General features: G+C 48.3%; 4 protein-coding genes across 4 annotated transcripts; 3 read left to right on the plus strand and 1 right to left on the minus strand.

Moving 5' to 3' along the window:
• Nucleotides 1-270: 270 nt before the first annotated feature.
• On the plus strand, nucleotides 271-795 carry ATEG_08467 (uncharacterized protein; the record flags this gene model as incomplete). The annotated part of the gene is made up of 2 exons (XM_001217605.1): nucleotides 271-438; nucleotides 493-795. 2 exons carry the CDS (start codon nucleotides 271-273, stop codon nucleotides 793-795), a joined length of 471 nt encoding a protein of 156 aa, XP_001217606.1.
• A 1,899-nt stretch (nucleotides 796-2,694) lies between these two features.
• Nucleotides 2,695-3,111, minus strand: ATEG_08468 (uncharacterized protein; the record flags this gene model as incomplete). The annotated part of the gene is made up of 2 exons (XM_001217606.1): nucleotides 2,695-3,033; nucleotides 3,088-3,111. The coding sequence occupies 2 exons, from the start codon at nucleotides 3,109-3,111 to the stop codon at nucleotides 2,695-2,697; spliced, it is 363 nt and encodes a 120-aa protein (XP_001217607.1).
• An 802-nt stretch (nucleotides 3,112-3,913) lies between these two features.
• On the plus strand, nucleotides 3,914-4,292 carry ATEG_08469 (uncharacterized protein; the record flags this gene model as incomplete). Its single annotated transcript, XM_001217607.1, has 2 exons — nucleotides 3,914-3,956; nucleotides 4,003-4,292. 2 exons carry the CDS (start codon nucleotides 3,914-3,916, stop codon nucleotides 4,290-4,292), a joined length of 333 nt encoding a protein of 110 aa, XP_001217608.1.
• A 6,166-nt stretch (nucleotides 4,293-10,458) lies between these two features.
• Nucleotides 10,459-12,108, plus strand: ATEG_08470 (uncharacterized protein; the record flags this gene model as incomplete). The annotated part of the gene is made up of 7 exons (XM_001217608.1): nucleotides 10,459-10,542; nucleotides 10,623-10,746; nucleotides 11,291-11,320; nucleotides 11,387-11,416; nucleotides 11,615-11,685; nucleotides 11,912-11,915; nucleotides 11,981-12,108. 7 exons carry the CDS (start codon nucleotides 10,459-10,461, stop codon nucleotides 12,106-12,108), a joined length of 471 nt encoding a protein of 156 aa, XP_001217609.1.
• Nucleotides 12,109-12,737: the final 629 nt, after the last annotated feature.

Raw genomic sequence — 12,737 nt, forward strand, 5'->3', positions numbered from 1 at the left:
GCCCCGTGTTTCGTGTTTCCACCTGAGGGAGGCGCCATGATTTTTCCCCCCCCGCGGAGATTCAGACGGGCGGGGAACACTTTTTAATAATTGGGCCATAAAAAAATTTTTGGCGGGGGTTTTTGGGGCCTTCCCCGGGGTTTTGCCCCCCCCCCCGGGGGGGCCCCCATCCCCCCCCGTTTTTTGGGGCCCCTTGGGGGTTTTTTTCTTCCCCCCCCCCCCCCCCCCCCCCCCCCCGGTCGCCGCCCCCGTGGTCGCGCCACCCGCGCCATGCAGGGTCGTGCTGCCTCCACGAACGAGGCCCAGGAGGGTGGCTCCTGGTGCCTGCGGTGCTTGCAGCACCTGCCCGCCGCCCCCGATGGTGGTTTCGCCTGCCGGGTGAACCCCGGTAGGTCCGCCTGTGTGCGCTGTCACGGCGTGCGCCACGCTTGCCGCCCGGTAAGTCCCCGTGCCCCCCCAGACCCGGCGGTGGTTGCTGACAGTGTGATCTAGGTGGAGGGTGAGCACGCTGGCTTGGCGGCGGTGGCCGTTCAGGCCTACCGCCGTCTCTGGGCGGCTCCCAAGTCGCAGCAGTCAGAGCTGCGCCGGGAGTTGTCCCAGGCGGTGGCAGCCCTCGCCCGGGCCCACCGCAAGCCACGTACCCCTCGCCGGGTTGGCAAGCGTGGCAGCGGTTGTAAGGCCCCTCCTGCCGGCCGCCGCGACCCCTCGCCCCCGGGCCCCTCGACGCCCTGCAAGATTGCGGGTGCCGTGCTTGGTGCGGTGGCTTCGCCACTGCAGTGGCTGTTGGGTGTTTAGTGTGGTGTTTGAGTGGGTTGGTGGGCGGGTTTTTTTTTTCTGTTTGTAAATTAAAATAGCGTCTAGAAACCGCGGATGGCTGGGTGGGTGCGGTGACTTAATCATAATTCGTTTGAAAAATCAATGTCTCTGGCGTAGTTTGGGGCGGTTTGGGGTATTTCCTTGCGTCGTCCCTAATCTGCGGCAGGACCTGGGCCCAAAGATGGTTGTTCCGCTGATTTTCGGCGAAGGCCGCCGGGAGCTGCGCTTCCCACTGCCTCATATAGGCCGCAAACATCCTCACGGACTGGTTTGCCTGCTGCGTTGCGTCGTAGGAGCCCTGGTTTGCCTCCCTAAGCAGGTTGGCGGGATCGTTTAGTTGCCGCAGGAGGAACGCCGCGAAGTTGGTCCAGGTGACCGCATGCTGTTGTTCTTCCGCATGTTGTTCCCATAGACGGAGACGGGGAGCTCCTAGGTAGGAGACACCGTCGTCGACTTTCGCGCCGTCGTTGGTAAAGAAGTATGCATGTTTTGAAGTGATTTTCCAGACGAGCCATACAATAGCGGTGTTCCCTCATATTCTTGCCTTCGTAGGTCAGGTGCGACATACTGGCTGGAGGTTTTACCGCCGCCGGGGGACCGGCAAGCGCAACTCCTCCCGGGCCGAGGCCCGCGGGCAAGGAGCGATAGTTAAAGAGGAGAGAGTCCTCCTCTATCGGTAGTGGCGGTATTTATAGTAGAGGAATCCTCCGAGAGGGTGACCGCCTGTGTTGTGGTGTCTAGTCGCTGCCGCCCGATTTTGATTGTGCGGGTCATCTCCGCCGCCTTCCTGTCCAACTTTAACCGCCGGTATTCCCTCTCGTTTTGTCTGAGCTGTTCCATCATCTCATTGTCGTCGGTCAGGGGTTCCGCCGGGGACCCCTAGGAGGAATCCCCAGACTCCTGGGGACCACCGGTTTCTAATCGGGGCTGCTCGGCTGCGGTGGTCCTACGGTCCTCAGGGTGCTGACCCAATGGATCAGAGGAGCGGTTTGGTGGAGCGGTGGTTCGTCTGGTAGAAGGCGCCATCTTTTCCACTTCCTAGCGGGCTAGCTGGGTAGTAGAACAAACAAAAGTGTCAGAGGCGGTAGCTAACGTGTCAGGTGGTGGAATAGGTAGAAGAATCAATGGGATGGAGAACAGAAGCGGTCGGAAGACTATCTAATGGCTGAATACACGATTGTTCGCTGGTCTCCAGAAGGGATGACCAGCGGTAAGATGTTAACGTGGCTCGTGGTCACGTGGGACGGCTGCGGTGGCTTACCAACCCCCTCGCGGGGTAGGGGTGCTAACACTAGACCTTTTTCAATCTTTATAAAAAGTACCCTAAAATATTAGAGAGCCTGATATCCCGGGCAACGAGCGGAACATACCTTGAATTCACAGAAGCTTAGATAGAAGACACTGAATTCGTGCAGTCCTGCAGAGGCACTGGAATCCGCTACGCAGTGTTGTTTTGGTGGCATCCATTGCCTACGCGCCTACGAATATAGAACCTAGGAATAAGCTCTCTCAAATTTGAAATACCACAGTCCTGCAACAGCCAACAGTCGCTACTAACCTGCAAGAGACCGGACTGTATAAAAGACTTCTAAACTATACCGCTATAGCCACCCCCGCGCCATTAAGGCACTGTCTATTACAATCGATAGACAGACCGCTTTACGCCTAGCAGAGGAATCCCGATTGATTAGAGTAAGAGGATTAGAACAGTCTGTGGGTTCTCCTGTCTGTACGGAAGCTAGAGACATGACCAATCCACCCTGCTTCCCTACCAACTCTGGTTGCGTAAAGCCTTTGGCCCGCCTTTGGCCCTTCTGATCAGCCCCTAGAGATTCCCCGTTGGCCCCATTCTGTCGACCATTCAGATCCAACGTCCGGTTAAACTACCCCATCCGCCAAGCGAACATATATGTGGATTTCGCCCTTGTCCCTGCCGAGAGCCGGGACCGGACAGTGCCAGCAGCATAATCCGCCGCCGGGCTCGCTATGGCGTACCTCAGCCCCCCACCACACCCAGACCTTTGTAATGTCGGTAATTGGTCGACGGCCGGTCGACGGCCACTTAGCCATGAGCTGATCTCCCACACACTGGAGAGTGATAGCGGGATGAAAAGGCAGGCGGATGGTCTCCATCAGCTGCTCATCGGTAGAGTTAAAGATGTGGACTTTGAACAGCTCGTGGACGTTCGGTGTGCGGCAGCCCGCGCATTCGCCGTGCTATGGCGGGGTTAGCGATTTACCAGCGTCTCTGGCCTAGGAATTTGAACGTACGAGTTGGAACGGCTGGAGGCGCATGGTCTTGGCCAGAAGCGGTGGTAGGATTCTGTTGATCGTCGGGAAGGATGCCGGAGACAGCTGATCGAAGCAGCAGTGGATCAAGGTGGTGGAAGAGGACGTTGGTAAAGGCGACGGACTAGTGAATTGGGAAGCAAGCGCTTTCGACCACTGGCTGCACGGTGAATCTTTGAATTCAGATAATCGCGGCCGGCCGGATGGTAAGCTCAGTTACTGATAGGGAGGACTGCCTTGACAGGAGAGAGAGAGATCAAGTAAGAGGCAGGGTAAGAGGTGAAGTGAGAGGTGAAGGGAGAGATAAAGTGAGAGGTGAAGTAAGAGACAAACACAAAGATGAAGTGAGAGATAAATACAGTCCAACGGTATCTACCTCTGACTTCTCTCCCTATAATATAGACTGGCAGACCTATCCTCCCACTCTGCTTTAAAGTGAAGAAGGTAAGAGACAAAGGGAGAGATAAAGGCAGTGAAGCCGCTGCGCTCCGTATTTTCTACTTCCTTTTCTGTGAAGCCCACCAGCAGATTGATTCTCTAACTCGGCTTCTGAGTGAAGACTAGCAGCAGATGCTGGCTGTATTTCAAGGGCGTGATTGTCTCCCCCCTACCTCTCTCTCCTCTTCTTCTTCTTTCCAATCTCTCTAGCTACCGAGAGACACAGCCTCTATCTGCCTGACCCAGTGAGCCGCCTCCCCAATCCAGATGGGTCCCTACTCCTCTATATCCGACTATAGCGAGCGCTAACAGCCTTGACCAGCATTCCTCCTCTAACCGAATCTACCCTCCGTGTCACGGCTACATTATTATGCCGCCTCAGCTCCGTTCGCATAACCCGCGGGTCCTACCGCGTAAGTAATCCAAGCCCATCGCAGAACCGAGCTAATCACGGAACAGCCGGCTGCGGCCCTCAACTGCAAGATCTCCTCCATCGCGCCCAAACTGTCGCCCGCCTGCTAGGGGAGATTAACCAGCTCTTTGCGACCCATCAGCAGTTAGTGGCGGCTGGCCAGTCTGATGCTACGGAGCTCCACGAGTACAGCGCTCGGATGCGCGAGTTAATGGATGAGGCGTTCCGAGCGACCTATTTTGTCAGCCTGGGCCTGTTCCGGCTGCTGTGGGACTATCTGGGGGGGACCGTCCGCGACCTCTGTACGACAGTCTTCCTGGATCGTGAGGCAGAATAGCCTGGGATCGCCCGCCAGAGGGCGCCGACTAAGGAGAATGAAAGCCGGCGGTGGGGATGACTCAGAGCGCTAGAGGCGGATTACTCGAATCGGGATGGTGCGATTGTTCATTCTCAGATAGTTCTAATGGAAGATCGCGGGACGATGGCGAGGCAGATTCCTGCAGCATGCGAATTCCATCGCTTCTTTAATTTCACTGTGGTCGCGGTGAGTAATTGCTGTCCTAGAGCTAGGGTAGTCCGACCAATCGGACAGAGTCTTTTGCTTTTAATTTTCTGTTGTCGATGCTTACTGAATTTGGCGCATGTAACAGCCTGAAGGCAATATATATTTCTCCCCCATATTCTTATCTAGCGGACCACCAACTAGCCCGCGATTGAATTCTCCATCAGGATCTCTCTATTGAAATCCGCTAGTATTACATGCCTTATTGGATCGCTGTTCTCTGCCTGGAATAGAGGGATAGAAGTTTAAATGGGGGTTAATCCATGTTATTAGACACTCTGTATTTATACCGCTAAAACCGCTCCCGCGCCCCCTAGGCATTGTCGATTAATATTAACAGATAGACGGCTTCGCGCCTTGTAGAGTAGAATGAATTCATTAGAGAGAGAGGGGTAGAACAGTCTTCAGATTCTCCGGTCCAAAGCTAACAACAGAACAAATCCACCCTGATTTCCTGCCACCCCTGGTTGCTTGGAGCCCTAGGCCCGTCTGATTCCCTGCCGGCCCTATTCTGTCCTTGCTCAATGCGCCCGACGCCGCGTTAAACCGACCCATCCGCCAACCGGACCGACATATGGATCTCAAGCGCAGCCCCATTCGGGGTCGGCAGAGCACACTGCCAGCAGCAGAGCGTGCCTCCGAGCGGGCGGCTATGGCGTGTCTCGTCCTCTGTTATCACACTAACCTCAATAATATCTATAATCGGTCGATAGCCGGTAGACGGCCACTGCGCCACCAGCTGGTCCCCTGCACATTGGAGGGTCATGCCAGAATGGAAGCGCAATTCAACCCACGCGATGATCGGCTCATAGGTATGATCAAAGAGAAAAACCCGGATTCGTGTTGGGGTCTCTTCCCGGGCTGCAGCCTGGCAGCGCAGGCATTCGCGTACTGTAGCGGGGTTAGCTCTCGACCGGCGGCACTGGCCAGGGGACTTGAACACACCAGTTGGAATGGCTGGAGGCGCATAGTCTTAGCTAGTAGCAAGAGAGGGATGTAGCTGATAGTTGTGGAGGCAAGGTGTGAGAGAGCTGACTTGGATGGTAATCGGTATTGGTAGAGTAGGACAACCGTCAGCCAGGCGGATAAGTAGATTGGGAAACAATAGCCTGAGACAGCTGGCTGTGTAGTGAATGCTTGACTTTCGAGTTAGGCGGCCGGCTGGATAGTAGACTATCTTCACCAGATAGGGGATACTCCGCTAAAGGAAGAGGTGAAGTGAGAGGTAAAGGAAGAGGTGAAGGAAGAGGTGAAGGAAGAGGTGAAGGAAGAGGTGAAGGAAGAGGTGAAGGAAGAGGTGAAGGAAGAGGTGAAGGAAGAGGTGAAGGAAGAGATGAAGGAAGAGATGAAGAGGTGAAGTGAGAGGTAAAGGAACAGATAAAGTGAGAGATGAAGTCAGTGAAGCCGGTTCGCTATCTACTTCCTATTTCCCTCCCTGTAAAACATACCTGCAGCCCTATCCTCCTGCTTAACTTCTGCATGAAGACTAACTTGTGTTCCTCTTTAATACCCTATTACCAACCACCTAGGACAATAGATGGATCTTATATTCAATATATATTCACTGAATCTGACCTTCTAGTGTTCCTCTTCAATGCCCTGTTACTAACTATACCTTACTGATCTGCTACCTGAATCTAATACAGTGAGATATCATCACTTTGTGTTCCTCTTCCATATCCTATTACCAACCACCTTTGACCAATCAGTTACCGAGCCCTGAATCTGATACTGCCAGGCGTCATCACCTTGTGTTCACCTTCCATATCCCATTACCAACCACCTCTGGCTAATCAGTCACCGGGCCCTGAATCTGATACTGCTAGGCGTCATCACCTCGTGTTTCTCTTCTATATCCAAGACACATTCACGGATTCTGACCTCCTGGTATTTCTCCACAATACCCCATTACCAACCACCTTTAACTAATCAACCACCGAGCTCTCAATCTAATATCACCGAATCAATTGATTGATCAAGAAGGATCGTGCGGCTATTAAATTCCTGGATAATCTAGCTAGCCGCGTGTCTGTCTCTGAATATCTTTACTATGGTATGTTGTCTCTCCGCCGGACGCCTAGCAACAAAGCAAAGTACTAATAGATTTAGGCGTGCAATGAGTGTCTTACCGCCGCTACCACCGGACATTCCTCCCTTAGCCCAGCCATCCCTTTCGAAGACTTTGAGGGGGTCGCCGCTGTAGTGTCCGATTCTATATATATTCATTTCCATGACCGCATAACTTTTAAGTGTATCCTCCAACGGGTCTGGGCGATCTACAAGGCTCAGAAGCATCCTAAGGCCTTTACCGCTATGACTAAGATAATTGCCATCCACGGTTCACAGCGCCGGACAGCTAGCGGCCGGCCGACTGATTGCCAATAGATGGATTGTATCCTGCTTACACACAGGAACGCGCGGAACCACCTTATAAATGAAGTCTATGCTACTCTGGCGACTCGCGACGCTGCAGGAGGTCCTCCCTGGCCGGTTCCCTGCCTAAGGGCCAGACATTCAGACGAGGTTCGATGGGGTCTATCGCAGGCAACGTGCGCGAGGCAATCATGCAGGTCCTCAGAGGCCTCCATCAGCGCGACAGCACGCCCACACTGTTCTGTGCGGAATCCATTCCAGAGTGATTGTCTCCGCGGCTGTCCATCTCATTAGCTGCGGGTAATAAAGCCGGAATGCTGGCAAAAGTAGGTTGGGCAGTTTTTAAGTCCAACAGGGTGAGGTTCGACGCGGGAGAGCCTAGCAGGGAGAATTCAACCACATGGCCATTTCGGATAACAGTGTTGCAACGACGCACTTCACTGAAAGGACCTAAGTTACGTTGGGATGATGTGCTGACCCAGGATGATCCTACCTTGCGGATTTTCTGATGACTGAAATGATGGGGCTCAGTCAAGGGAAGTGGAGATCCTCGGCATCCGCAATTTCCGATAGCAGAACTTTAAGGTGCTATAATTTGAGATATGGGATAATATAAGAGTACATAGAGGACGACAGCTGCTGAAGTTCATGCGGCTGGGCCGGACATCGGATGATATACTACTATCGACCCAAGGTTAACTCATTAGAATATGTTCGCAGTGGCGTTGGTCATGCGATGGAGCGTCCACGGTACACGGTGCAAAAGAACCAAAACATGCACATACACGTACTTTCTCAGCCCTTTGATCAACTCTCTGAGGGCCCTCCATCCCTTTTCCAGCGATCTCAAGAGTGCTGCCGGTCTTGCTGTCTGGCGGATCAACTTAGACCATATCGCGGGTAGGGCGAGTGCCATACATGTTCCAGGGTGGTAAGTGACGATGGACTGACAGTGTTACCGCTTAATAGGCCGTTCCAGGCATAAGTATTGAGAGGTACAAATAATACTAATTCTAGGGGTTCATCGAGAGAGGCCCGGGTTCTTGTGGGTCCCCATTGTCACTACATTCTTACAGTACACTGGAAGGTATTGAAGTGTTCATGGTGATCTAGAAGTCAAAGTTTTGAGGCACTAGCCGACTCGGGCGGGGAAAACGCAGCGTGGGAGTGACTGCCAAGGAACCCCACAATAGACCGTACTCTCTGACGCTACATCCTAGGTCCAGGGATTTTCAGGGCGCTTACAAGGTTAGGGCTACCAGTCACCTTAGTGGCAGGAATGTCGAGTTCCGACTCGTTTATATCCAACGATTTAGTGACCAAGTCCCTAACCTGGGGCCAGTTTTCTTGTACTTCTGACGCAACAGCAATACATAGTGTCAAATTATTTTAAACACAAAATGAATGATTTACTCTCTAAATTTATCTCCTTGCTATTTTTCATGCGTATAGCAGCGTAACTAACCGAGCTTATGGCATTAGTCAGTTAATAGTTTACATATGTCTATCCTGGACTGGTTACCCAGCTGCTGTAAGATAACTTATTCTCGAGGCAAATATTAAAGATTCTGCGAACAGTTGAGCTCAGCTACGTTTCTAGAGCCCTATAAATAATGACCTATTCAGCTTCCCCGGTAACAAATTCTACTCTATTAAAGTTAGTTACTTTTGCTACTAATCTGGGTACCGATATAGTTTCCTTTTATAGAGTTATAGGGTTGCGGTTAAAGTATACTTTAGGTATGCTGAAAATTCGCAGTACATACAATAATAAGGATCGCGAATTTGTGAAGAATGAAAGTTCCCTAAGTTCCGTGCGTAAATATATAATACACACTCTAAATGGCTGCTATATTATAGCGAATGATTGAGGCCATGCTGCTTGCCGTGTCACAATAATTGCTACCTCGAGGTCTGATATTGCTCTAGTTTCGGCGTATCTATATCCTAGGCTTACTCTTAGATTGATCAACCGCGAGCCTGGTTTGGATGGCCTGGTGGAGTAGCTTCGATCGCATCTCGAGCCGCGATAATAGCTTTCTAGATGTCCGGCATTGCTCCCGTTTATCTCCTGGCAATATGTGACTGGTCCCTTGAGGCAATCAGAATATGCGTCCTGTAACACGGTCATGCAACCCTAACCTTTAGGTTTCGATGCTTAATATATCGTACATTTATCTGAGAACCTTACGAGTAGCCTGTTCCAGTTTCTGGCCGACCCTTCTAGACTCCAACAGCGCCTTCTAGCCGTTATGGTAAAAAGTAAAAACCCGTCTCGGCAACATGTGATATGACCTATTTTATGTTTTAACTCCCATCAAGTTACTCACAATGAGCGGCTCACGGACTTTGGCCCACCACTTTATCGGACTTGCGTTCTGGTCCATAGTGGAAGATTATTGAAATCTTAAGTATAGAGTTTTGAGTGAAACCATTGATGAAGACTCCAGGCAGTTGTTACGACCATTTCCCTTTGTTCACTCTGGCCATGGCTGGAACGATCCAGGTCGCGCACTCGTCACCGGGATCGGAAATACGATGTAATGGTACAGCCACGACTTCCTAAGTGTCAAGTATGCAGATGTCTGAATTACCGCGCAATCTACCGCTTAAATGGGACTGTGGCAAGGACTTGAATTCAATCTAAATCTATTAGAAAAATGGCTTTATCTAATGGTCAATCTTGGCCACTATTCCAGTGTTCGGAGTAGAGTGGGCAATGGCCAGGTGAGGGGAGGTTAAGGACCTCCAGCATAACCTGACCGCAGGTTAACGGTGAGGTTAAGCACCTTATTTTTACCTAACCGCGGTATAAAAAAAAGAGGTTAGGTTAATCTGATTAACCGTTCTTAGCGCTAAAAGCAATATACCTGGCCTATTTAGGCCTTGTCCGGTTAAGGTTCCGGTTAGGTTAACCGCATTAACCTTACTGTTTCTAACCAATCTTCTAAAAATCTATAATAGAAGCGTTATTTAATTTTTTAAAAAATATTAAAAATAAATAACTATATCTCTTATTCAAACTATCTTTATAAAAATACCTCTACTCTAGTGTGGCTGATAGAATTCTTATTTTTCTATAAAAGTTGGTGTTACCCAGAGATACGGCATGGAAATATATATTAATACATACCTTGTTCCCCGTTACCAGCATTAATAGTAGATTTTAGAGATAATCTCTATTATAGCTATTATATTAATTATTTAGAGCAATAGTATCCTTATCTACATCTTTAGTATTAACAGAAATGCTATATTTCTTATAAAATATTCCTTATTTCTAGTGTTCTTATAGTAATAGACACTGATGGTAGCTAGATTATCACGGGTTCTATCCCAACCACCACTAACCTTTATTAGATCTATTATATTTTGATAGTAACGCGACGCGTTCTATTTATTAATCTACTCAACATCATGTCCCCTGAAAATTTCTCTTTTCTATCTTCCCATGTTGATGCTATTAATAAAGCCTTGCTATCCATTATAGTATATTAATTCTATCCCTCCGATCTATATTCACAGGATACTATTGCATCATCCTCTTTAATCTCCTAAGTCTTTACTAATGGCGATAATCAGACAGAGGTTAATGACTGTTCTATTTTTTCTCTACCTCCTGAGGTTGCTTCTCTGCGTCTCTCCAAAGGCCGTAAGATTATTTAGTATCCCACCGAGCAAGAAAAGATTCCTATCTTTGAAGAATGGTGGAATACTACTACTTGGGTCCAGAAACAGAGAGAGGCTAAAAAACCATTACCTCGATTCAATCCTAAAAAGCACTCCTCTGTATGGGATAAATTCTACGAAGGCGTACAATTCCGGGATAGAACCCCCTATATCTTTTGTGTCTCATGTTCTTATCTACTCTAACATCTGTCAACGGAGCACACAGGGACCAGTTCAATAGCCTATCATGTCCGAAAAGGCTGCCCTAAGAAGTCGTCTTCTGTACCTTTCAAACGAACAGTAACTCAGATGCTAAGTGAAAAACCGGTAGAGTATCTGCTCTTCTTATACTTATCTTATACTAAGAGCTTTGATTTCTTAGGGCCCGACAACCATCTACACTAAACAAGAATTCCTAGACTAAGTCCTTCGATTTATTGTTACCTGCCGTCTGCCTTTTCGAACTATCGAGCATATCTAATTTCAACGAATAATCAATCTCGCCGCTGTCTTATCATCGCGCAGACTGTATATTCCGAATTAAAAGCAGATTAAGGAACAATTAATTGAGTTATCGGATGAAATCTATATACAGCTACTCTCGCGGTTCCCGGCGACTAGCAGAATATTAATTATACTTAACTGTTAGATAAGCCCGGATTAGAAAGCATTTCTTATACTTACTGGCTATTTCTTAACAAACAATCTTAATTACTATAAGATTATTCTAGGCTTCCAACTAGTATCCGGTTCTTATACAGGTAAAACCCTTATTACTATTGTTCTGTCGGTTCTTTATAAGTATAATCTATGCTATTATCTACTAGGGATAACAACCGACAACGCGAGCAATAACAGTACTATATTCTTCTCTCTCACAGAGCAACTTCGCGATAAACTTGATATAAATATCTAGATCTAGGATGCTATCGCCGACCCAGAGCTTTCTAAAATTCTTTAGACTCAGTATTACATCCTATGTCTTGCTTATGTTATCCAGCTCTGCGTTATCTCTTTTATAAATAAATTGCGGATCGCAGCTAAGAATAACACAGTCTCCTACACATGGGAGAACAGCGATAAAACACTTAAAGTATCTGGTAGTATTTCACGCGCTATTGAAAAGGTATGTATGCCAGCGGGCCGAGATTTCGGTTATGACCGAGAAGGTTGCTTCGATTAAGCTATCTAGAAGGATACTAGGGAAGCCTTCCTTAGTATTCTTTCGGTTATAACCGAAAAAGTGGCTTAGATCTCGCTACCTAGAAGGATGCTAAGGAAGGCTTCCTTAGTATCCCCTTAGTAAACCCGAATAAGTGTTGAATATTTACTAATATCTATTGTTATCCCAGATTAGTAAGATCGCTAAATTCGTGAATGCTAGCCCTTAACGTCGTGAAGAATTCTAACTTACTTAACAGCTGGAATTCGGGTCGATATACTATCTGCTTCTCGACTGCAAGACCCGATGGAACTCTTCTTATCTGATAATTCGACGTGCGCTGAAGCTCCGCTAGCTAATCGAGAGCTTTATCCAGCACTAGGATAATCGGAAGCTTGATTACCTGCGCCCTACACCGGTTAAATAAAAACAGTTAGAATATCTTCTGGAGCTTCTATATCCATTTTACATCTTCACGTCCTGCCTCTCGGAGAATACCGGCCCTACTGTCTATAGGGTATATAATATCTACAACGATCTGTTTGACTATCTAGATCTTACCATTGATTGTCTTCGGAATAAATAAGCCTCGTGGAAACAATAGATTCTTGAAGGCTTACAAGAAGCCCACAAGAAACTCCGGAAATACTATCAGCGAATATATTAAGTAGAGGGTTATATCTATGCTATTGCAACAATTCTTGATTCTACCTCCAAGCTTGAGAAGTTCAAAACAGCTACGTGGCTAGACGATGACACTGATTAGTATTAAAAATATCGCACTGTTTTTGAGAAGGTGTTCTATTTCTACCGCAGTTAGAATCTAAGTATTAAGACGCTGTCGACTGTTTTAGACCTATTATTAGGACTAAATAAGGTATTTTACCATCTATCGAAACGACGAAGACTCGCTACTTCATCAGAGACCTTTAAGGAGCTTAAAGCCTATCTTAATATAAAAGGTAAGTCGTACTTTAAATAGATCTACACTCTGCTTACTGTCGATAAGGCACTAC

The sequence above is a fragment of the Aspergillus terreus genome, genomic scaffold (assembly GCF_000149615.1).
Source record: "Aspergillus terreus NIH2624 scaffold_12 genomic scaffold, whole genome shotgun sequence".
NCBI lineage: Eukaryota > Fungi > Ascomycota > Eurotiomycetes > Eurotiales > Aspergillaceae > Aspergillus > Aspergillus terreus.